The 26,645-nt window shown below is 34.7% G+C and overlaps 2 protein-coding genes across 7 annotated transcripts in view; both read right to left on the bottom strand.

Moving 5' to 3' along the window:
* Positions 1–1,095, bottom strand: LOC105513382 (SAGA-associated factor 29 homolog). Of its 2 annotated transcripts, XM_011944237.1 has the most exons (2): positions 378–1,088; positions 1–275 (listed from the first exon to the last, which is right to left on the bottom strand). In XM_011944237.1, the coding sequence occupies exons 1-2, from the start codon at positions 948–950 to the stop codon at positions 69–71; spliced, it is 780 nt and encodes a 259-aa protein (XP_011799627.1). In that variant the 5' UTR covers positions 951–1,088; the 3' UTR covers positions 1–68. The 2 variants fall into 2 exon arrangements, with proteins under 2 accessions (XP_011799627.1, XP_011799626.1); XM_011944236.1 differs by having other exon boundaries at positions 7–1,095.
* RASA1 (RAS p21 protein activator (GTPase activating protein) 1) overlaps positions 1–26,645 on the bottom strand; it is a 130,398-nt gene that overhangs the window by 21,211 nt on the left and 82,542 nt on the right. For all 5 annotated transcript variants that reach the window (XM_011944238.1, XM_011944241.1, XM_011944242.1 and 2 more), the window contains 6 exons: positions 25,600–25,652; positions 22,996–23,146; positions 19,161–19,239; positions 9,594–9,714; positions 8,772–8,928; positions 2,033–2,120 (listed from right to left, as the gene is read on the bottom strand). In XM_011944238.1, the coding sequence (XP_011799628.1) occupies positions 2,033–2,120; positions 8,772–8,928; positions 9,594–9,714; positions 19,161–19,239; positions 22,996–23,146; positions 25,600–25,652 (649 nt within the window). The remainder of the gene's footprint in view (positions 1–2,032; positions 2,121–8,771; positions 8,929–9,593; positions 9,715–19,160; positions 19,240–22,995; positions 23,147–25,599; positions 25,653–26,645) is intronic.

Below are 26,645 nucleotides of genomic sequence, written 5' to 3'. Positions count from 1 at the left end.
TTAATCCCAGCACGTCCCCTGCTGTCCTGCCCTGTGTCGTTGGGGGATGGCGAGTCCACCAGGCAGCGTCACTTTTTCTTGGGCTCCTTACAAGCCACCACGTACCTCTGAGCCACATTGAGGGGAGGGGAATAGCCGTCTGCATAGGAGGTGTCTTCAAACAGGACCGAGTAGTCATCCTGGGGCCGCTGTGGGGGTGCGTGGATCAGGGCACGGTAGAAGCAGGTGGTCTGGGGATACAGGGCCAGCACGAGCTGTTCCTTCTGGAACAAGGCCTCGGGGTCCGTCTCTGGGTTGGCCTTCCACTGGGGCAGTGGGATGACACGGCGCCGGCTCAGGGTGTGTCTCTCTTTGCCTTCTTCATCGATGTCGTCTACCTCATACTTGTTGGTGGCATGGCTGTAACTGACCACCTCGGCCAGGATCCACTGCTCATCCCCATCCACGGCCTTCACCCGGGCAGCCACCTTGTCTCCAGGTCTGGCCACGTAGTCCCCTGAGGCGGGGATGGCCCCACAGAGGGGTGGGGGCTTGTCACCGGGCTTCCCGATCCACAGGGGCAGGGTCATGGCCGACTGCTGCAGCAGGGTCATCAGCACCCCTCTGCGCATGGTCTTCCGGGGCGGCTCCGAGTCATTGTAGAGACCTGCGATCTTGGCAGCAATCCGCCTCTCCTCCAACAGAGACTTGATTTCCGCGATCTTGTCCAGAGCTTTCCGAAGGATGTTGCACTCTGCCTCTGCATCGGCCTTGGCGGTTGTGTAGAGGCCACGCAGCTTTGTCTGGTAATAGGGAGAAATCTTGTTCTCTGTCTGCATCCGCTCATGGGTCTTCTGGATGTTCACTAAGTTGTGTTCGCTCCGCGAACGCTCTTCCTGGGTTTGCTTGATCAGCTGATGGAGCTCCGTGAGAAGTTCTGCAATGCGGGAATCGGCAGACACGAGGGCCATTGTCTACAGGCGCGCCAAGTCTCGCAGAAAACAAGCTCTTCGGGCTGGAAACTGCGACGAGGGAAGCAGGCGCGTTCCTTGAACGCTTTTTCGGAGTCTGCGGATGATCACGGACCTGCGTTCTAAGATTGGCGGCACGTCGAGCGGATCCAGTTTTAAGGACATCTTCCTCTTATCTAGGGTTGGCAAATTATATTTCCAACACCCACTTTCACTTCTTAACCACGTTTAAGTTCCTTCATTAGAGTATAAGCTGAAATTTAGCCATTATTTGTGTAAAATGCAACCATATACCCCAGAAGTATTAGGGTTCAAAGAAAGCAAAAAAACATTTTAAGAGACAGTGTCTCAGTCTGTTGCCTAGGCTAGGGTACACTGTCTCAATCTTACGGTAACTCAAACTCCTGTGCTAATGCAATCTTCCTGCCTCATTCTATCCAATGGCTGGGACTACAGGCATAAGCCAGAACACCCAGCTAATTTTTTACTTTTGTTATAGAGGTGGTGTCTCCGTTTGCTGCAAAATATTTTTTAAAGAGTTTTTTTCTTTACTATTATTTCTTCACAAAATTACTTAATAGAAGCTATAAGAAGGACACTGCACATGGATCAATAGCTAATCTAAAGTAGACATTATATCTAGACTTGGCTTGGAGAATAGATTCCTAAACTCTCTTTCCTTGTGTTGACTGACTTTTATTTTCAGACATGGAGTTCAACCAGTGAAGAATAATAATTAATGCCTGTTAGCAAAACTAACTGGCTTACCTTTGGATTGTACTAAGATTGTCTATAGCCTTTATGCAGAGAGTATTTTAAATGAGCATTCTCAGTTGGACTCAACATCATAGAGTATTTAAAGGTCAATTTAAAATGGAGTTTTCATTCCTAATAACCCTTCACTGTGTTTGTTTCTGCATTTCTTTCAGAAAACTTTTTACATATGAAATCTCTTTCCTTAAAATAAGAGATGATTAGATTTCAGGGCTTCTATCTTGAATGCAATCGTTTTCTATTCCAGTTAATAAGAAAACATGGGCTAACATAAAAGTTTACAGTAGTTGAAGAAACAGTACTCTTACCTCTGCTTGTTCTGGAGTTTCTCCCGCAAAGTAAAAGATGTAATGTTCTTCGCTAAAGTGCTGAACTACTATCTGAAAACAGTTTGGCCTTTAAAATAAAAACAAAAATTATTAGGAAGCTTAACAAAAAGCAGCAAAATATTTATACCAGCTTCCAAAACACAATAAATAACATAAAATTATAATTCTTAGAGAAATAATACTCCACTGTACTAGATCATTACTAAAAACAAGTCAGCTGTATATATTTTAGAAAACTTTATGTCAGCACTATTAAAATTTTATCAGTGTTTCAAAGTGTAAACTAAAGCAATTTCAATTAATTGTAAAAGACATTAGAAATAAAGTTACAAACAAATTGAAGCTGAATTGCTACAACTACACACAGCTAATCTGAAAAGCTTTATATGCACTGGAAAAAGACTAGAAATGTTCTTAGACCAAAAATGTTCTAAGTAATTATCTCTAAGAAGATTGCAGGTGATTCTATATTTTCAAATTTTTCTAAACTGATCATTTTTCTTCACCTGTTGAAATGGAAACATCATCTCCTCACACATATGCTGTTCTAGAGTTTAAGTGAACAGCTGTGTACAACAAATGTTCCTGTCTTCTTTTAGTATTGTTATAAATCATTTGATATCACTTTTGAAAATATGCTATCTTTCCAACTAGACTTGAAAATATTGATAAAATCTTTACTAACGGCCTGCATGTTTTATGGAACTCAATAAATGTTACTTCTATTTCCTGCTTTAAACAAAGATTTTATATCATGCTAATGTTAGGAAGCCATAGCAAAAATACAGAGGACAGGCTTAACACTTATTAAAGATAAAGACTATCTTTTCATGCTTTGTGAATGTCCGAAAAATAATCATGGAAAATAGAAACTGGAAACTCCCAATTCTAAATACTGCCTGTATCAGACTAACCATCCTAGTTGGATGAAATTTAAAATATTAATACAAAACAAAAAAAACAACTGTTTGAAAGCACTGGAGAACAACCAAAGCAGCTAAGATTTGAGGAGCCAAGATCATACTATAATGAACCCGACATTCTCCACAGCTTTTCCATTCAAGGCAGTTGCCAATTCCTAAGCTGTGTAGCTGAGACGCTAAGCAGAAAATAGTAGCTAAAAGGCTAAAAAACTAACTACAAATCCAGTAGTTTGACGGTGCTGGGAGGGAAAAAAAATGAATTTCAGGCTTTCCACTGAGACCCCTGAAGGGCTATGCCTTCATGATTAGGGCAAACCAGAAATAGAACAGCCTTTACAAGATGTACTATCCCTACACCATCCGTAAGAACAGTTCTTTCTGGACACAGTAACACTATTATCCATAGTTTCCACAGTTTTTCATGTACAATGTTTACCATTCAATCAAAGTAAGTAGAGACTACAGGCATCAGGATTAAATGGCTAAAAGTTAAGACAAAAAACCAGAAAGACATACATATAATCCAGATACTGAAGACAGACAAGACTTTCAAGTAATTATAATTAAAATGTTTAAGAAAATAGGTAACAAGAATTTTGCCAGAAACTAGATCTTTTAAAAAATGGAAATTCTAAATTGAAAAAAATGTAATAAAATGAAGTCCTGAAAAAGTGGATTTAACTGCAGAATGGAAGATTGAACTGAAAGACCAGAAGAAAATATATAGCTTGGTACAGAGGAAAAAAGGATGAAAAACATAGAAAACAGCATGGGAAATAGTGCAACTTTTTTTAACAGGACTCCAAGAAGAAAAAAGAGTGTGGCAGAACAACTGTTTAAATTAGACACTAACCATTTAAATAGATACCAACCAAGAGTTTTCTAAAACTGACAAAGAACATCAGGTCTCAGGTTGAAGAAGCACTACAAACCTAAGGATATTTTTTTTTTTAATTTACAGTAGGTACATTTTGATTTTACTGCTAAAAATTTTTTAAGGAAATATCTCAAAGCATCCAGAGAAAGTTGTGTGAGATACATTACCTCTAAGAGAAAAGACAAAGATATATTACCTCTAAAACAGAAACAATTTGAATGACAACGAAAATGCTGGAAGGCAGAAAACCATCTTTAAAATGTCAAAATAACTGCCAATCTTAAATGTAATATCCAGCAAAACATTTTCATAAATAAATGTAAAGCAATAAATAATACCATGGTGAGATCCAGCTATGAAAAGATGGTGTTAAAATTAATTACCACATGGATATTCACTAGAATAACTTTATATCACTAAGACATCTTTCTACTTGTGCTTCTGAAATGGTTAACATTTAAAGTAATGCAGTATTAAAAATTAGAAGTTTAATACAAGGAAATAGAGTGCTTAGAGATCTCTTAATATTGAAAATAATCTGGAAAAATTGCATAGCTGTGCAACTAAAGCCATGCAAGAAAACAGCATTGCCATCCAACATTCGTTCAGCATCAGGCTGAGCATGCACACAAATCACCTACTGCAGAAGGCAGTAGGTTTTAATGTGAAAATGTTAACTTTCACATTAGTCTTCATCTAAATGCTAAAGGTCAGCGTATCAGGTTCTATTTGTACACAAAGCAGGAAATGTTCAATGTCTGGCATTAATTTGATAATAAAGAAAAAGATGTTAACATTCATCTATAATTTCCCCTTTTGTCCTCTGGTATTTGCATCCCATGGTAATACATAATTTATCAACCTATTTTTCTACTTGTCCTATTATATGGTACAGATGTCTTCTCATTTCCTTGAAATGTACTTTGTTAAAGCTATTTGCCTTGGCATTCAGTCTTTCTCACTAAGTGCTTCTCTATTTCACAGGAAGGCACACATTTTTAAAAAAATAATTGATGGTAAACTAGCATACTTTGAAAAAAAATTTTTTTATTGTTTTTGGTTTAGTTTTGAGACAGGGTCTCACTCTGCCGTGGGTGTAGTGGTACAGTCAGCTCACTGCAACATCCACCTCCTGGGCTCAGACAATCCTCATACCTCACTCTCCTGAGTAGCTGTGACCACAGGTGCACACCACCACACCTGGCTGATTTTTTAATTTTTTAAAGAAATGGGGTTTCGCCTTGTAGGCCCAGGCTGGTCTCCAACCCCTGGGCTCAAGAGATCAGCCCACTTTGGGCTCCCAAAGTGCTGGGATTACAGGCGTGAGCCACTGTGCCCAACCTTAAAAGAAAAATCTGTTTTCTAAATGAGAGACTTGAGTTTAGTTCTCATGAACATAACTTTTTCATACTAGGTTTCAGACTTGGTATCATTAAATATAATTCATGACAAAGACTTTTTTTAATGTCTTCATATTCTTTTAAGTCACCTTCACCAAGAAACTACACAAGAAACAAGTTACAACTTCATAGCAAGTGATAAAAGTATATTTATTGCTTTTCCCCATACCAGACAGAAACTCCTTTCTTGTTACTAACCAGAATAGGAATCATTCAGAATCTTCAACTTGTACTTCAAGGATCTGATCCTTCTTTTTACTCTAGCAGTTCTTTCTCTTTTACTGTCAAGTGTAATGTGGACCTTTCTTTTGATTGTGCCAACAGATTTCCAATCTAACTGCATCTGTTCATGTAAACTAATGCTAAAGCTTTTCTTCAGTCTTATAGATATTGCTATATTCCTCTTAATACTTCCTTAAGATTCATATAATTCCAGTTGTAAGTATCACTAGTGAATCATTTTTAACTTCATTTTTCCCAGGTTGAATTTCTGCCTTAAATCCATAAACTGTCAAAACACGTATCTTTTTGTATTGTACATATAATTTGACGAAGTTTACTCATTCTTCAGTAAACCTGCAAAATGAGAATCATTCCCGAAAAGTTTTTCTCCTGTAATCATAAACTTTTATCAAAACTTTTCTTTTGGACAGCTAACATACTTCAGCTTCCAACAATAGGTATTTTGATTCCACTTCTCACATAAAACTGAAAACACATGCAACTAAAGCAGCTTAGATTTTATTACAGCCTCCATTTCATTCTATTATTTAATATGGAATTCAGGTCTATAGACAAACATATATATAATCTTGACATAAAATCTTTAAATGTTCCTATCATGAAGGCTCATCATCAGTCATTAACTAGCATTTCCATAGGACCTTCGCTGTTTCAAAGTATTAAAGAAATACATTTAACAAATGTATTTCTTTCAGGGCCTAGTGAGTTACATTTTTTTAAAAATTATTTTTCATCTTACGAGTCTAATGACTTGCCAATGTTAGTCACTAAATTGCCCTTATTGGGGGAAAATTAATATCGGTACATTAAGGCTAATTATAAAGTAGTAAAAATGAAAAATATATCAAATTTATTATGTTCTTTTCAAGAACCTCCTTATATATTTTACAATGATAATTACAACAATTTTAACTTTCCTGTTAATTGAAAGAAATGTAAGAAACAAAATGAGACATTTCTGCTTGAACATAAAAAGTAGCTTCATGATGATTAACAAGCTGTGAATAAAGTAATATTCAGAGTACCTGGATGATTGAACAAGAAAGTAGGAAGTACTGAAGTATAGCCACTATGAAAAGCTCTCTGTCTCCAAGTGTTATGCACCAATTCTTTTGCCCCAATAAAATAATGAATTGGAGCAGTTTATACAGGGATCATATGATTTCAAGTGTTATAGTTTTTGAAATATAAAACATCTATTAAATACTTGTACTACAATAGGATTTTACAACCACTAGTATCTCAAGGGACACCTACACTGATGAATGGAACACTGGTTAGGAAGCTGTGCTTAACTATGCAAATAAATTCATACCCATCCTTCAAGAATCAAGAACCACCTATTTCATATTACTGATCTCAATGAAGTTGTTCCCAAAATATCATCCGACTTTTACTGTTTTAATTGTTTTCACGATAATAAACTACATTTAGTAGTGAATAGTGTCGTCTCTCCAACATCCATTTCACCCATACATATGGTAAGTAGAGCAGCCTCACTATTTGGATGAGATCACTTCTAGCAACAGATCTGGACACAAAAGGGCCTCCTCATTTTATCGGGATAATCCCATTCCTTTTGCTACCTCAGGTAACCTAGAACTGAAAATTGGTTGAGAGGTGGCTCAACAGAATATTTTCAAGATTTTTAATAATTATGGGAGTGAATGCTTACAGCCCTTTCTCTGGTGCTGTTTGCCACCTTGCTACTATGTAGGGAATTGGTTTGAGGAAGGATTCAACCCACAAGAAGGGTGTAGGGTAGAACTAAAGAGAAAAGCCAGAGACCTGAATCAACCACATTTGAAGGCTAAGATTCTCAGGTTGTGAAAAAGGGGCAGAAAAATCTCAAGAAATTCTGTCTCGCCCAATCTTTGTATTTTTTGGAACAACTCTTTATGAGGTATCAGAGAGTATTCAAGGAAAAAAAAAAGGGTATCTTTGTAAAATGAATTTATGAAGTAATTCATACTATTTTAGAGATTCACAATATAAACACTAGCTAAGAATACAAAAAGCCTTGCTATATATAAGTAAAACTATTTGTTCAATCAGCATTCCCCAAACCTATCTGATCATTTTAAAAAACTGTCAAAATCACAAATAACACTAATGTGATCTCCTAAACACACTCCGAAAAAAGAAATGACAAGGCTATATATTTTACAGGTATTTCTCTTAAGAGAAACATTTCAACAGGATAAAACATAGATTTGCCTCACAGAAATGCCATCCTGCAGCAGAAAAACAAGCTGTTGAAACATTTGTTTTAACTGCCTTTTCTCTAATTGTAACAATAGGTAATAAAAGTGATAAGTACATCTAAAAAGACTGGGATGGATTACTGATAATACTAATGGTGAAAGGTAAAAGGCCGTTGTTCTTGAGCAAAAATCCAGATGTAATCAAGAGCTGGATTTGTCCTCTTGATGTTTAGGATTCAGCTTATGCATTTATATTCATTTTTTTAAAACCAAGAAATCAATGTAAGAAGAACTTTTTTTTAATTTCAAATATATTTTTCCGCCAGGCGCGGTGGCTCAAGCCTGTAATCCCAGCACTTTGGGAGGCCGAGATGGGCGGATCACGAGGTCAGGAGATCGAGACCATCCTGGCTAACACGGTGAAACCCCGTCTCTACTAAAAAAAAAAAAAAAAAAATACAAAAAACTAGCCGGGCGACGTGGCGGACGCCTGTAGTCCCAGCTACTCGGGAGGCTGAGGCAGGAGAATGGCGTAAACCCAAGAGGCGGAGCTTGCTGTGAGCTGAGATCCGGCCACTGCACTCCAGCCTGGGCAGCAGAGCGAGACTCCGTCTCAAAAAATATATATATATATATATATTTTTTTTCCTATCAAGACAATTTTAAGATTATTTTTTAACGTTAACTTTTCTCAAGAACTTGCTTACGGAGTTAATAGCAGAATTGAGTGCACCTAGTACTCTTGGGTACACTGAGTTAAAGCATGTGAAAAAAACAGAGGAAAGATGACAAAGACTCAAGTCACTCAAAAGATTGCTGGTGGGGGCAGGGAGAAAACATGCCTTATACTACAGGAAATGTCATGCCAAAGATTTCTATGCAATACAATGGAGTAGACTTTATGCATATGTTAGTCTAAAATTAAGCAAGGAAGGCAAAAATTACCTAGAAAGTACATCTACTACTGTTAGAAGATGATTTTAGGGCTCTCAAAATTGGTTTGCTTTGTTTATACCCACTATTTTATTACTAAGACAATCCCGAAAGAAAAATAGGAAACCAGTCTCTTACCTGCCAAAGAGACTATCGTGAACGACATAGACAGAACATACACTGAGATCTATTAATCCTTTTGGTTTGGTAGCTCGTTTTTCACTTTCAAAATAAATAAGCTGGGCATCACTACCCTCTAAGATAAAATATAAATTTTTCCAACGTTTTCCTTTGCCTGTTTAAAAAAAAAAAAAAAATGTTTTCTCTTAGCCAAATAATTGTGAAATCCTATATATTATTAAAATTAGTGTTTCTAAAAATATGAATCCATTTTTATTCCAAAGCTTATATAATATGCCAATTCTTACATAATGAGAAAATGCCTATAACAAATGTATACAAAAATGCCTTTTGTTACATTACTTGTTTTAATCACAGAGTAAATGCTGAGAATACTTTGTATCTTCAGAGATTTCATCATGATGAAATCGTCAAAATTCTTGTTTTGGAGTAATTCTTTAATAATCTTCAGGAAAAAATTCTTCCACTAAAGCACACCCCCCACCCACAATTCCCCAACATGTCTTTATGTCAAATTGAGGTAAATCTGTAAAATATCAATACTATCAATGTGCCATGTGCCATAAGGAGTTCCTCAAAAAAAAAAGAGAGAGAGAAAGAAAAAGAAACCATGGGCTGAAGAAACATTCTGGTTGAAAATACAGACTTTTAATATACCGACACTCTAAATTTTGAAGAATGCTTATATATGGGCTCTAAACAAGTGTCAGTTACTAATAACTCATGTCAAAACTTATTAAATATATATCACAATAAGTTCGGAGCTCCAAATTTACAACATCTCTGTCAAATGGGTTAATGATGAAAGTCTGAACTTACCCTTTTTCAGAAGATAACCTTTCTTAACAATATTTTTATAGAAGGCATCCTTTGTTTTACGACGGATGGTATTATAAATTTCCTTGCCATCCACTGCGTCATTGAGTACTTGTTCTTGATCCTGAATTTTAAAAAACATTAAAATTATTTCATACATTCTTGATGGAAATGAAGTAAAAATCTATAAAATTACCAATTAAAAGCCAAAGTGCTTAAAATACCAAAATCTAGATATACATAACCCATAAATGATCTTTTGCTTTCCAAAGAAATTCTCAGAAATGTTTCCTTATAATTTCGAAGAACACAGACAACGTTCACAGAAAGATTTCCTTGCCAATCCCAACTAATAAGTTGTCTGTTTCCATGGATACCTAATAAACTATTTTCAAATAGAGTCAGTTATATTTTACAGCAAATAATGTTTTAAAAACATAAACTTGTCACAGCATAACTGGTAAATCAGGACTCAATATAAGTATAAAGCAAATTCATGTTTGCTTATGCACAGTTGTGTCTGTGAGAAATGCTAGGTGAACACAGAAAACAGTACCCAGGTGAACTAAGACATGAGAATGAACAAAACATACACACTTCGAATACCGAACAGTTCCCTCAATCCACTAAGTGTGTCACATGCCACACCCATGCATCTGCAGCCGGTGTTATAACCCTGATTTCAGATAATCCTCCTCTGCCAATCTGCAACATTCCCACGCTTCAACCCTGCCAATGGCCATTTCCACATGTAAACTTAAGGTCTTTCTTCAAGGTAAAGTGCCATATTTATTGTAGTATGTACATATTTATTAAAAAGAAAACATAAAATTAAGCAACATATTAGGTTCTTTCTTAATGTATCACTGATGAAATTTCTAAGTGTTACACCCTTAACCTCACTTTTCCCAAAAGCCCTGTGGTTTTGATTGCCTGCTTTTGCATAATGCTATGATTTTTAGGAATGTATATGTTACATTATAGCAGAACTTACATTAATTACTAAATCTCCTGAGAAAAAGAATTATATCAGGATGCCTTTATCATGATCTTTCCAGAATGAATGAATCTTCAATTTCACTATTAAGGTCAGTTGGACTGTTTTAGTTTTTTGGTTTCCTTTTTGAGTAGCTCTTAACTATTTTGCAAGGATTAATATTTTATGACTTTTAGTCCATCTTACAAACTTCATGGGTCCGCTCAATCCTCTTATAAATCTAAGTTATGCTGTGGGGTTTTCACAATCCTCTCTCTCCTGTATCTTGAAATATTATGCTGTTTCATCATCCTAGGAACTATTTCATCATTACTCAGAATTATTCCCAAGTTTATGCTAAAAAATTACTAAAATAATAAGAAAATAGAAGAATGAATTGCCTACAGCAGGGCTGACAAACTATGGCATGCATGCTAAATCCAGTCCACCACCTGTTTTTTATACATAAAGTTTTACTGGAACATAGCCATGCTCATTCCCTAACATGCTGTCTGTGGTTGCTTCCAGATAAAAAGACAGACGTTAGTGGACACACTAAATGAACTGCAAAACCCTTCACAGAAAATTTTTGCCAACCCCTGGCCTAGATAATATAACTGAAATAAATCATCTGTATTGCATCACTCTGGGTGTTTTTGTGTCTGTGTGTGTGTGTGTGTGTGTGTGTGTGTGTGTGTGTGTTAACTGTGTTGCAAAGTATTGCAGCATCTTTTGTAAAAATATAAAAGGCCATCTTTGCTATATTTTTAGCTTTGATTGATCGTACTTAAAATATTCAGAACTCTTTATTTTCTGCTCATAAATGATAAAGAGAAAAAAACTGATCCAGGAAGATGTCTGGCAATTAGAAAAATCAGAAAATGAATGCAAAGAAATAGCACTCTAGACTCTATCATGATGGCAGAATTGATTTTGATAAACAAATCTCAGACTATTTTTCAGATGATGATATATTTGAATTTTCTCAAACTCAAGAATCACTGAGTGAACCATATTACTTCTAAGGGGAAAAAAAGGAAGTATGATGTTCTTATCTCGTTAGTTATTAAATAGGAAGAATGTCATCATGCAATATTTTGTGATAAGAACCTGGATTATCCTGTTTGGCTAAAAAGAAATGAGACTATTTAAATTTTTGTATGTACATCAAAATTTACTTAATATGACTTGTGAATGGGCAAATATTAAATAGGCCCTTTGTATAAAAAATTACTGAAAGTAAACATAGAAATTTTAAAAGTCACTGGATTGATCACTCTTATAAACAACGTTAATTGCTGTTTTAAAATCTAAACAAAAATATTTTACAATTATGGAGCAAAGGACACTGTACTCTCCAACAAAATTATGAGCCATCAAAGTTTTCAAAAGTACTGCATTTTGCTTGCGCCTTTAATCCCAGGACTTTGGGAGGCCGAGGCGGGATCATCTGAGGTCAGGAGTTCAGGATCAGCCTGGCCCACATGGTGAAACTCCGTCTCTACTAAAAATACAAAATTAGCTGGGCGTGGTGGCGTGTGCCTGTAATTTCAGCTACATGGGAGGCTGAGGCAGGAGAATTGCTTGAACCCAGGAGGCGGAGGTTGCAGTGAGCTGAGATCGCACCATTGCACTCTAAGCCTGAACAAAAAAGAGCAAAATTACATCTCAAAAACAAAAACTACTGCATTTTGATAATACAAAAACAAGAATCATAAGCTAGATTGCAATAGTGATGTACTTAAAATCTAGAATTGATATGATAGATATAATGCAAGAAGAACCAAAGTAATTACAAGTAGAACTTATTAGACATGTATCTGATTTCAAATCTGGAATCAGAATTTACAAGATGGCTGTGTTCCAGGTCTGTGCACGAAGGGTGAAGAACTGTTAGTTGCATTCAAAAGACTATCCATTTCAGGTATGTAAGCCTTCCTAGACATGAAAACATGGAACAAAAATTTGGGCACGCTACATTTAAATTCTTATTACATTTTCCAATGCAGTTGTTTTTGGATCATACCCTGATTCTTGGTGATGCGAATTATTTGTAAAATGACTTAGGAATATAAAAAAATTAAAAGGGTACACTGGACCATGATGTTACAAATAGTGATGACTTTTTTTTACTTTCCTAGTAATACCGATTTGTATTTACCAGATCTTTAGTTCAATGGTGATGGCACTTAGTATTAGCTGCAGAATGGAACATTCTTGGAATCTGTCATTTAAGACATGTAACCACACTAATATTTGGATTTAAATACTTGATTCCAAGATGCTCTATATAGGTCTTTTAAAAATCATATTAAAGTGGGAACTAGTCCACAAATCCTAAAGGATTCCAATGCACTAGAGGATGCTATGGGCAAGAACACAACTTCACTTTTCAAGTCCTAGTAAATGACAGGAGAAAGCCTTCTCTGTGTGTTCCTTTTCTCAGCCCGAGAGAAAGTTCTTAGATTTTTTACATTTCTCTCAAGGGAAGTTCAATAATCGGATTGGTGACAGTCTAACAGCCACTGAACCAAGCATTTCCCTAGAAGTTACATATGTAAGCTCCTGAAGGCAGACTTGACTTGCAGATCCTAGCTTTGTTACTTAATGTAGGAAAACACCATTTAATATATTAATTCAATAACTGTTTGCTGAGTCCCAGGCATTGTTGTAGTTCTTGAAATACATCAGTGAACAAATGAAAGACCCCTATCCTCATGGAACTTATATTCTAACCAGGGAAAGATTAAAAATAAACATAAATAAATTGTACTGTATGTTAGAAGATAAGCGCTCTGCAGGGTTGAGCAAGTTACAGTGTTAATTAAGGTGTCTAGGTAAGTGTCATTTTCTAATTTGCTAAGTTTTGAGCAAAAACTTGAAAGATTTAAGAGTTAGGCTAGTAGATATCCAAGGGAAAATAATTTTGGACACAGTGAACAGCTACAGCAAAGATCCTAAGGAAGAAAAGAGTCTGGCTTATTTATGAATAATAGTACAGAAGCAAGTATGAGTGAAAAAGAGTGGCAGGAGGATAGTAGAAAGAGACGAATTCAGAAAATTAATGGACTGCCACTGTTGGGTCTTGTATGCTATTCTAAGGACTTTGGCTTTTATTCTGAAAGAAACAGAGAACATTTTCAAGTATTAAAACAGAGGAGTAACATGATCTGATATTTTAAATGGATCCCAGTGATAGCTCCGTAGCATGCAGCATAAGGGGGACAAAACTAGAAGCTAGCAGATTGAGGCAGATTCTGGTGATGGTCATATTCTAGACATACTTTGAAGGCAGAGTTAGTATGATCTTCCTGACAGGTTAGATATAGAGTACAGGAAGAAAAAACAGAAGAACTGAGGATGATTTAAGTTATTTACTTAACCTCTCAGCTCTCAGTTGCCTTATCTTTGAAATAGGTGTCGTCATTATAGTGTCACCTTGGTAAAGTTGTTGAGAAAATTAAATAAATGAATATGTATAAAAAACAGTGCTTAAAATATAGTGCTCAAAAATGTAAGGCATTTTTATTATGGGGTGTATTGTCTCAAAAGGCCCCTTTTCTTCTAATGCTTGCCTCAACAAGTGTTAACAGTTCCAGGAAGTAAGCAAACCTAGCTAGGACTCTGCTCTTCTTAGCCTTTGCCAGCATCTTAGCCTGAGTCTGGGTATACAGGGTCACCTCATTGGAAGATGAGGTGATTTGCTAGCTAATCAATTTGGCAATTAGTAAAAAGATTGTACTTGCCTTTGTACTAATAGTTAAAATCCTGCTTGAAGAATGAGTTTTATTATTCCCCAAACTTCTACTAAAACCTACTTTTCACTCCATGCTCCAAAATAATAGACCACAAATAGCACTTAATAGTTTCTGTGTAGCAATCAAATTGCTTTATAATCAATATTAATTATTTCTGAAGTATTCAAAGCATTATAGGCATTTTTGCAAAACCAACTGGAGGTTTGTTCAGTTATAAAACAGTAACACAAGAGTGAGGCACATTATGTATCTGAAGTAATTCTTAAAGCAGTCTTATAACATACTGCAAGTTTACTAGATGCCACATACTATCTCTTTTTTTTTTTTTTTTTTTTTTTTTTTTTTTTTGAGACGGAGTCTCATTCTGTCGCCCGGGCTGGAGTGCAGTGGCGCAATCTCAGCTCACTACAACCTCCACCTCCCGGGTTCAAGCGATTCTCCTGCGTCAGCCTCCAGAGTAGCTGGGACTACAGGTGCATGCCACCATACCCGGCTAATTTTTTGTATTTTTAGTAGAGACGGGGTTTTCACCGTGTTAGCCAGGGTGGTCTTGATCAAAACTTAAATTAGAAAATTCTAAGTACAAATTCAGTATGGGGAAATGTATGATTTAATTTGGGGTCAAATAAAATCACTAATTCAAAGAGCCAAGGGGAATTAGAATTGAGGATACAGCAATGGAACTATACGGCAGGATCTGTCATCTGCAGGCAAAAGCACCTCTGATCCTGAAAAAAGACCCTAGCTGTGGTCTAAAAAGCACTCACCACATGTTATTTAAAAAACATATATAAAACATATATATATTTGTGTGTGTGTGTGTGTGTGTGTGTGTGTGTGTGTGTGTGTGTGTCTGTGTGTAATATGTTCTGGCTACCTTCTCTTCCAATTACTCTGCAGTAATCAAAAAAAATTACTCAGAAAGTGAAACAAGATGGATGTTAAAATAGCAGTATTTAGACAGGCAGAGAGGAAGACTGACATGGCGATAGGAAGGAGCACATTAAGGTGTAAGACATATTAGTAACAATACAGGCAAGAGTAAAGTAGGTACTTCTTGCTGGAAAGCAGAGAATCATTCATTCGATCAATATTTATTAAATATCTAATGTCAGGTACTGTTCTAAGCACTGGGAAAAAACAATGCAAACAAAAATCTCTGTTCTCATAGACCTTAAATTCTACTAGGAAAGCATGCGGGAACAAAGGAAAATATAGGCATACCTTGGAGGTAGTTCAGATTTAGCTCCAGACCACCACAATAAAGCCAGCCATATGAATTTTTTGCTTTCGCAGTGCATGTAGAAGTTATGTTTACAACTATACTGTAGTCTGTTAACTGTGCAACATGTCTAACAATGTACACGTGTTAAAAATATTTTATTGCTAAAAACTGTTGCAGCAGCCAAGGTGGCTCAAAACTGTAATCCCAGCATTTTGGGAGACCAAGGCAGAAGCCTTAGTCTTGAGGCCAGGAATTCAAGACTAGCCTGGGCAACATAGCAAGACTCTATCTCTACAAAAAATATTAGCTAGGCACGGTGGTGTACACCTGTAGTCCTAGCTACTGGGGAGCCTGAGGCAGGAGGATTGCTTGAGCCCAGGAGTTCAAGGTTGCAGTGAGCTACAGTTGAACCACTGTATTCCAGCCTCAACCACAGGGCAAGACCCTGACTCCGGAAGGGGGGAAAAAAAAAAACAATCATCTAGGACTTCAGTGAGTCATAATCTTTATGCTGGTGAAGGGTCTTGCCTTGATACTGATGTCTGCTGAGTGATTAGGGCAGTGGTTGCCAAAGGTTGGGGTGGTTGTGGCAATTTCTTAAAAATGAAGTCTGCTGCATCAATTGATTCTTCTTTCACAAAAGAAATTCCCTAAAATGCTCTTTGATACCATTTTACCCACAGTTGAAACTTCTTTCAAAACTGGAGGCATTCCTCTCAAACCCTCTTGCTGCTTTATCAAGTTTATAGAATATTCTAAATCCTTTGTTTTCATTTCAATAGTGATCACAGGATCTTCACAGGAGTAGATTCTATCTCGAGAGACCACTTTCTTTTCTCATTCATAACAAGCAACTCCTCTTTCACTCCAGTTTCATCACAAAAGTGGAGTAATTCAGTCACATCTTCAAGCTCCACTTCCAAATCTAGTTATCTTGCTATTTCTACCACATCTGCAGCTACCTCCTCCTCAAAGTCATCTTGTAGTCTTGAGCCTCTCAAAGTTATCCATAAGAGTTGGAATCAGCTTCTTTCAAACTTCTGTTAATGTTATTATTTTGGCCTCTGCCCATGAATCACAAATGTTCTTAATGGCATCTAGAATGATGAATCCTTTCCAAAAGATTTTCAATGTACCTTGCCCAGATCCATAAGAAGAGTCACTATTTTTGGCAACTATAACATTATGAAATTATTTCTTAACTAAGGATTTGAAAGTCAAAATTACTCCTTGATCCATGGGCTGCAAATATAAGCTGTGTTAGCTGGCATGAAAACAACAATCTCCTTGTACATCTGTATCTGAGCTCTTGATTGTAGAGTTGCATTGTCAGTGATCAGTACTATTCTGAAAAGAATCGTTTGTTCTGAGCAGTAGGTTTCAAAACTGGCCTTAAAATGTTCGGTAAACCATGCTGTAAACAGATGGGCTATCATGCAGACTTTGTAGTTCCATTGACAGAGCACAGACACAGTAGATTCGGCATAATTCTGATGCTCCTAGGATTTTCTGAATTGTCAATGGTAACTGGTTTCACCTAAAGTCACCAGCTGCATTAGCTCCTGAAAAGAGTCAGCCTGACCTTTGAAGATTTGAAGCCAAGCATTAACTCTTGCCATGAAAGTCCTAGCTAACATTTTCAGATAGAAGGATGTTTTCTTTACACTGGAAATCTGTTGTTTAGCCACCTTCAACAGTTATCTTCTGGATAACTTGCTAGTTATCTTCTGGAAAACTAGCTAGATATTCTGGGTAACTTGCTACAGTTTCTTTGCTTCACCTTACACTTTTATGTTATGGAGATAGCATCTTTCCTTAAATCTTATAAATCAACCTCTGCTAGCTTTCAACTCTTGTGCAGCTTCCTCACCTCTGCCAGCTTTCACAGAATAGAAAAGAATTAGGACTTTGCTTTGGATAGGCTTTGGCTTAAGGGAATGTTATCCCTGGTTTAATCTTCAATCCAGACCACTCATATTTTCTCCGTATCAGCAATAAGTGTGTTTCATTTTATTATCATTCATGTGTTCAGTGCAGTAGCACTTTTAATTTCCTTCAACAACTCTTCCTTTGCATTCACAACTTTGCTGTTTGGTGCAAGAGACCTAGCTTTCAGCCTATTTTGGCTTTCACCATCCCTCCCTAAGCTTAATCATTTCTAGATTTTGACTTAATGTGAGAGACATGTGACTTTTCCTTTCACTTGACCATTTAGAGGCCACTGTAGGGTTATTAATTGGTCCAATTTCAATAGTGTTGTTTCTGGAGAAATAGGAAGGCCCAAGGAGAGGAAGAGAAACAGAACCAGCCAGTCAATGAAGCAATCAGAACATACACTACATTTATCGATTAAGCTTGCAGTCTTCTTCAGATGCAGTTCATGGCACCCCAAAACAATTGCAATGTAACATTAAAGATCACTGATCACAGATCAACCTAACATATAATAGTGGAAAAGTTTGAAACATTGTAAGAATTACCAAAATGTGACACTAATACACAAATGAGCACATGCTTGGAAAAACAGTAGCAACAGACATCCTCGTTGCCACAAACCTTCAATTTGTAGAAAAAAAAAAAAAAACTATCTTTGAAACATAATAAGGCAATGCACAATAAAATGAGGTGTGCCTGTATGTTAAAATGTGGCAAGATTATGATTCCTGAATTTATATTTAGCTTCAGATTAATGATTCCTCACCCCCCCGCGCCCCCCCCCCAATTAACTGCAATAAGTAGTAGGTATAACCACGTGAAATGAACTTGTTAGGAGGAAACATCAAGAAACTAGGCACACTACAAATCACTGTACAACTGCAGCTAGGTACCCAAAACCCTTAATAATCCTTTATGTCCCTAGAATAACAGTACCTCCATTTTCCACTTAGGAAAATTATTAATCCATCTTTTGAAGCACCTTTTTCTGACTCCTGTTATACCATTTCCCTATCATACATTTCAGAAAGTGCAGTGAGGAAGAAACAGAAGCTAATCACCCTAAGCATTAAGCAACTAATATTTAACAGGCTCTCTTGCTCAAGGCCATTCTTTCCTTTTATGTTCTAGATTCTATTCATTTTTGTCTTCTCTAGGACCTTGTCCGTAAGACCCTGCCACCACCCATCTCCCCATACGACATCACTCTCTTTACTACTATATAGTTTTTACTCAAGTATACAGACATTCTCAAATTCTCACCATAAAACTACAGGCAAATAAAGAAAGTGTAAACCATTTTCTGCCCTAATCCTCTTCTGTCAGTATTTTTTATTTCCTTTTATTACTCCCCAGGCTTTAATAAGCCTGGCTGTGGTTTATCACTGCTGTCTCTACTTTTGCCTCCAAAAAACTCACTCCTGGACCTATTGCAACTTACCTTCCTCCATAACTGCTTCTAATCTCAAAAACCTACTAGGTTGCTCCTGATTACCTAAAATCAACATAGATAAAAACTAAAAGATTCTCTTACAGTTTACTTTCTAAAAAATCTAAATAATCTGTAGTTTTAAGTTGTATCCAATTTTAATTGTACAAATGTGCGCAAAAACATACCACCAAAATGCATTTTAAAATAAAATGCTAATTATTGCAATAAGAAACGCAACACTGACCTGCATTGGTACAGGTTCCTTAAGATAATATCCTTCAACAATCTGTTCTTTTCGATAGTGATCTATGATGTCCCCAATGCTGTTAAAATAAAAATTTCTAACATTAATCCATCTGATAAAAATGCAAAATCTTTAAAAATATGTGTAAACTTTCTTACCAAGGATTATCTTAATTAGCAAATTTTTTTCAAAGCACATAACACAAACACATTAATAGAATAAATGATCATAACATTCATATTGTTTTAGAAAAACCAGAATGTTCTCAATATAGATTTACAGGCCAGAATACGTGGCGCAGGTTCTGATTTTCCATACCCATCAAGTGGGCAGCCAGGTCAACAATACCATATTCAAAGTCACCATAAATGAGGAAATGATTAAAAGTCTACCTTTTTTTTCACCCCCAAGAGTACTTCTGAGATACTAAGAATGAAAAATTCACAGAAACATGGCATTTATTTAGGAAGCAGAATTCAGGTAAATTAAGAATCTTTATTATCACATTTGCACATTCTGATTTTATATTAGAAACAGGTCATAAAACACATGAAAAGCAGGCAAAAAGAAGAAAAAAAACCAGCTAATCTTACACGTAGGATTATCACTGTACAGGGAGAAAAGCTTATTATTTTAATTAAAGGTGCTACAAATTGGGAAATATTGGGAAAATATTACAAAAAAATAAAATGACGTACTGTGTTTTAATATAAATTTTAGTGAACCACATATTTTTTAAATATAAAGTTGTTTCTCTATAATCAGTCAGATCATTCTACTGTCCTGAATACATAAATCTTGGAATTTTAAACCTTCCTTTAATATAGTGGACAAATGGGAACTTTTGAGCCACTTAGGAAACACTTCTCCAGACAGATTTTGTTTAACCTACTATATATATATAATTAGAATCTATGTGTGTGTATGTATCTTCAAGTATGTTATCTTCCCTATACTACAAAGTTAATTTAAACCAAATATAAGTAATGTTAAAAAACAAAACAAAAAGACCTGACAAGTTAACTAGTAGTATGAATGAACTTTACAGAAGCAGCATTTAACACAAGCCACAGAAGAGTGTGGTGAAAATGAGATAAATAAAAGCATTGTTAAAAGAACAAGCGAAGTTTTATGTTTTTAAGAAAAAATCTAATACCATATAAATCCAAAATTATTAAAAGAAAAATGAAAATCAGGAAATATATTTGAAGATAGCTAGATTCCACTAAGATGACTATGTGTTTTAAAGCAAAAAGCATCAAATCTATGAAAATCAGTAAACATCAAAGGTTTTTGGGCTCAGTAACTGTAAAATACAATCAATCCACTGTAGCACCTCAATGTTACAATATAATTGTTTTCCATAAACTGAGAGAAGAGGAAACCATTGGGAAGTACACTTTAGACTGTCCACGAGCAAATTTAAAAGTGTGTGGCAACCAATCAGATAGGTTTTTACCAATGAGCTAGACTTAGAGTTTTTTTAAAAATTACTCTTCCATTCATATTCTACCCAGAAACACCAAAACAGATAGTCAGGGGAGATACAACAAACCAGAATATTCTAGACATTCATATAAGTTCCAGCCATGAAATAAGACAGATTTACATCTCAGAAAACTAAAACATATTCAATGTAAACTTACTTTTGAAATAAATGTGAGCTTCTAGAGACACTATGTTCTGTACTTTAATTTTTGTAATGCACTTAGCACATAAAACCATGTGCAGTCTTCTTGAAGTCTAGATAGATGTTAATATTGTCTCATCAAGGTCTAGCCAAAATCTACTGTCTTCCTTCTCACCCCCCACTGAACTCTCATCTACTGATGAGAGTTTATATATCCCCTGAATTTATCACAGTCTGCATACCACACTGTCTTTTCTAATAAACCTGAGCACTAATAATGAAGAAACTGTATCTTTTTTTTTAACTTATTTACACAGGATTTGTACAGTATATTTCACGAAGTAGTTAAATCGGTAAATGGCTGCTGAATTAAATTTGCTATTAAATGCCTCTTCTGCTTTTTTTTTAAAAAACTCTGAATATAGGAACATTAAAGTTATGTCTTAGTTTCTAAATGAAAGACATAACTACTATCCCTCTTTATCAAGGTCTCGTGTATAGTTAATGGGGAGATGGGACAGCAGAGTATGGTTGTGTTAGATTTATTGAAAAATCTTACTTTATGTGTTTATATCTAACAATAAACAATAAGCACAAAGATTTATCTTCCTAGGAATTATTTCTGACATTACTAACATTAATGCTGAAATGAAATATATATTTCCAAAACAATTACAAAATCCTTCATTTTCACACACCTGATTCACATAATTTGGGGCTTTTTAAAAAAGTTTAATATTAAATCTAGAAACAATAAGATGAATTTATAAACAAATTCACAGGGAAGAAAAAGTATAAAAAAGTTCTGGGGGAATGGTCAAGGCCACTAAATTAACATACATTTAACCTTTTAAAAAAAATCCTTATTTTGAAAACATAATATTGTAATAATTTGGACAGAAATCTACTTAAAATACTTCTTTTTTCATGTTCCATCACGGTCTTTAGCAACAAAAAGCGACCACCTTTACATGTTTTACCGACTGCCTCCACTATGTACGAAGAATTTCCAGTTTTGTATGATGTATCATAAGGAAGTTTAAGTTAGTAACAAGATGAACTTCAAAAAAAAAAATTCATATAAATTATTTTATCTTTAAAAAGGATCTCAATATGGACATTTATTTAAGAAGACGATATGTTTTCAATGAATTATTTTGTATGTTCTAAATCTCTAGAAAACTGGAATGGGGAAAAATTACATTCTTAAAGAGCTCAAATTGCAGCTAGCTGTATTTTCAGTGAAGACATCTAGAACTCAGATTGTTATGCAGAAAGTACTCAAGCAACCTGTATATGAGGTAGGCAAAGGGATACAGCTGCCTAGACTCACTCACATCTTACATTTGATGTCTTTTAACAGTCAACTGAGCTTCTAGCAAGCAACTAGAAGAACTTGTTTTTGTTTTTTTCAAATAAACAAGTTACAGAATCTCTATTCACTCAAATGTCTAGTTTGATAAATTATAATCTGGATAGAGAACGCTGCTGTGGCAGAGGGGTTAAACCAGGCAAATATAAGCGTTTTAGAACAAGATTATGCTAGCCCCTGAAACAGGAAAACAATGCTACTCTAGAGTTATTAGGTATAGGAAAACCTTTACATTCACAAATGATTATTTTCTATTTGACAGAAAAATTGCTGACATTCTGTCATATGGTTTTTTCTATTAACTTATTTTCCTAATCAAGTAACTATAATTCATTCTGAGTTTTGGGACAAACAATGAGTTTACTTTGAAAGTGAGAAGTAAAAACCAGCAATCACAGATAAGAAATGTCAACTTGAGAACAACTCAATTACATAACATCTGTATAATAAGTCTCAGGTACCTTCAGAAACTTTTTTTTTCCTACTAAATAGTATCTCACTGATAAAATAATGTTGATATATTTTATTGTCCTTAGATATTTTGCTCCTCCTACAGATAATACAGGGATTTAGTAAATCTGCTGCAAATAGCTTACATCTAATTTTTAAAATCACAAAAATTATTTTGGAAGGAAAGTATAAGTTACTAATTTGTATTCATATTTGACACTGTCTAAAGAATTCTTGGGCATGACCACTATGAAATTATATTGAAGGTCTTATAATTTTTAGAAGTTAGAAACTTTTATATAATTTTGAATCTGAATACTGTATTATCAAGGTTTCAACTATTTTTGCCAAAAGCAAAAGATAACTAAAAAATTATGATTTACCTGTTATAATACCGGCCTCCCATCATAAACTGATTGTTTGGCGTTGGACATATTTTAAATCGCTGAATATTTTCATTGGTCCGGAAATAAAGTGAATAATCACCAGGAGTATTATCTGAGGGTCTCACAAGAAAACTGCAGACTTGACCAACTGTAAAAATTAAGCTGTTAGTTTTTCCCTAATTATCAAATAAAAAAGAAAAGATGTTAAGTAGTATTATTACAAAGTGCATTCAAAGTCATAAACATATGTAAATTTTCACCAGGAACTTGTTTTATTTAAGGACAATTTCTTTCAAATTTTCTGGTTTATGATTCACAGCCATCCATGTTGCTTGTCTGCTATCTCTCTGTTGTATCTTACCAGCTTTAATACATAAAAATAGAAAGCAGAAATTTTGCAGCAGTAACTTCTGATCAGTAATACCTACAACTGTCATAATTTGGAAGGAACCTAAGCACAGTTAGGGAATACTGGCTAAAAATGCTAAATTCTGTTTGCAAATCCTTGTAATAAGAAGATTCTAAAAAGTGAAGACCAGTTTTGCTTAAGAATACTCTGTGCTTTATCAGTGTTTTCAATTAATCATTAAACAGTAATGACTGTGCCAGGCACAGTGATACATGCATATAATCCCAGCTATTCAGGAGGATCACTTGAGCCCAGGAGTTTAATACCAGCCTGGACAACACAGCAAGATCCTGCCTCTTAAAAAAGCTTTTCACAAAGGTAGATTCAAAACAACTGAAACATGTGTATACATTATCAAGATCAATACACATACACTATATTTTATTCAATAGATATGCTCCTGAAAGGAATTATAGAAGCAAATTATCCTATGTTAAATATGTCATATTAATTTTAGAGAAGTATTTCTGATATCTTTGATTGGCAGTGACTCATACTACTAAGATGCTCTGCCTTTTCTCCATTTAAGTCCAAATGATCCAGTAAAGATCAGGACTTGATTGTTTTTAGGAAAACACAATGAATGCTTACATTATAAGATATAAAGTTTGGGGGCAAATTACAATAGTTCCAATCATCCAGTCAAGGCACATATTATCAAGTAACTTCATGTTCAATAAAAAGAAAAAAATAAATCTCCTTAAAAAACTGAATCTTCAAGGCTTAATACATAAGTAAACATAAAAATTACAGAAATTGTATAACGTGGGCTAAAATGAAAGTGTTTCTAAGTTGATACAACAAATCTTAGTGACAAGAATCCAAGATACTCTCTAAATTTCTTCTAGAATATGAGAGGAATTTGATGCAAAATTATGCATGCAAGTCCTTATCTGTACTTCTTAGGAGAGAAAATCCCACCAGATCCTCAAAAGAGGACACGACACAAAGAAAATGCAAACTAATGTAAGGAAATTAAGTTTAGCTCCTTTTCAACCTTGCATGCCTTAAAACAAAAGTACCTCAAGTACTTGATGGTGCAAGTTCCAAAAAAGAAACATATCCAAAATTCAATAAATTCACTAAACTACATATTTTTGGTTCCATACTGAAATAGCTGATAGAATGTCATTTTGGTTTAAAATTTCTTCTCTATTACTATCATATAGCATTATCATGATCTTTTTCATTTTTGGAACCTACTTAACGTACATCTTCACAATAAAATTGAGTACTTCAAAAACTATCTCAAATCTTTCAAAAGAATAAATTATTAATTTAAAATGCAATGCTTTATGGATTAAAACAATTCAGATTACCTCTTTAATAACTAGTGTTATCACCACAAGAATCTATTTCATTCAATATTTCACAGAAACTATTGAATAGTCAACATTTTTGAAGAACTAAAACTTTTAAATTACAAACTAAAGCTCAAACTTGTCGGAAATCTTTATAAGATGTGGTTTGCTGAAGAAATGCCTGGTATTTAAACTAATTCAGCTTTAGATATTTAGTAGGAATAAACAATGACAGGATGGTTAAAACCACAATACAAGTCAATTTTTACTTTGTATTTATAAGCACAAGAGTTTTGGGAAATGTTAAAATTAATACATATTAAATAAAGCTCAATCATATAATTCCACCAAGTATACAAAGATAAATACAAGAATGTCTGTTATAGCTGAGCAGCAAAAGAATAAAAACAATATAATATCCTTCTTCTGAAGACCAGTTAATTATGGTATTTACATAATGAAAAGTTTAAATCCATAAAAAGAGTAATGAAAATTTTTATCTGCAGATACAAAATCATCTCCCAATATATATCTAACATGAAAAAAGTGTGTTGAATGTTCCTGTCTGTGTAGGTGCAGGGGTGAGAAAGAGAGATTCACAGAGACACAGAAAACTTCTAGAAACATATGGAAAAATAAACTATCACCTAGTGTTACTTCTGAGGAAGTGGAGAGGGGCCTGGGGTAAAAGAAAAACACACTTTACTAAATTTTATAATACATGTATGTTTAAAATATAAATAAAAACACCAGGTTCTTAGCACTGGACACGAAATTGTAACATGCATAAACACTAACTGAATGCTAAAGGCAAAACACATGATAAATGGTTTGATCACTTTTTTATTATCTTTAAACAGACATTAGAAAAGCAAGTGAATAAGTAAGTACCTGTCATTAGTAAATTATAAGCTTCCTGTTTGGAAATCTTCCCATGGAACCATCTTAAAAAGAGAATAAATTAGATATATCAAGTCCTTTTTGTTGTCATCATATGATCAAAATTAAACAAACAATATAGTAAGTTTAATTCAGTGATATAATAAAATAAATGCAATTAATCAAATCATCTCATTCTTATTACATTTTAATACATTTTATATGCATAATTATATTTAATTTCAACAAAATGTAGTACAACTAGGAACTATCAAATATAAACTACAATTTTCATTACCAATACAAAAATGGCAATAATTTTTAATCCTGATAATAACAAACTGTTATAGGTCTTTTTTTTTTTCTTTTTGTGGGGTAAGGGGGAGGAGTAGTTCAGATACAGCCTATTCCAGAATTTCCCTGAAAAAATTAATGAATTCATTTCTGAATTTTCCTGTAACATCTGATAAATTCTCTCTTCAAATAAAATCAAGATGTTGACTGTTACTTTGCTGAAAGTCAGAATGTAAGATTAGGTGATAAGAATGAGTGGATACTACCATCAAGAACTGAAAGAAGTACTTAGTGTTTCCAACTCCATTTGAGCTAAAAACCTATCAAACTAGGTTGCTATGTATTTTATATTCTGTATTCTTAAATTAAGCCTTTAGAAATTATTATAAATGACATCACAGTCAAGATATAGAGCATATAATAACCTAAGTATTTAAAGGTTACCTTCAAATAAAATGATATATCTAATTTAAAAAGTAATTACTAGTCATCAAAGTACATAAAATCACCTCGTATTTAATTAAAGGCCTATTATCTATCTTGCTGATTAACACATCTTAATGCCAGGCTGACAATTCCCAATCAACTATTTACTACTTTGTTGGATCTTCTTAGAGTCTACAAGTCTTTTTAATAATAAAGAGCACGCTGGAAAGTAAACATAAGACTAAAATATGTAAATGCTCAAAAGTCCAGTGTGACAGGTTTAGAGGTCATTCACATTGTTTTAAATGATCCATACAATTATTACTGGTGAAGTATGA

This window comes from Colobus angolensis, unplaced genomic scaffold (assembly GCF_000951035.1).
Source record: "Colobus angolensis palliatus isolate OR3802 unplaced genomic scaffold, Cang.pa_1.0 Scaffold23, whole genome shotgun sequence".
Lineage (NCBI taxonomy): Eukaryota > Metazoa > Chordata > Mammalia > Primates > Cercopithecidae > Colobus > Colobus angolensis.
Note: the sequence above shows the minus strand (reverse complement) of the source record. Positions and strands in the feature narration are given on the sequence as shown.

What these genes read in the sequence shown, in the direction of transcription:
- LOC105513382 (XM_011944236.1), bottom strand. Translation starts at nt 950, where the DNA reads ATGGCCCTCGTGTCTGCCGATTCCCGCATTGCAGAACTTCTCACGGAG.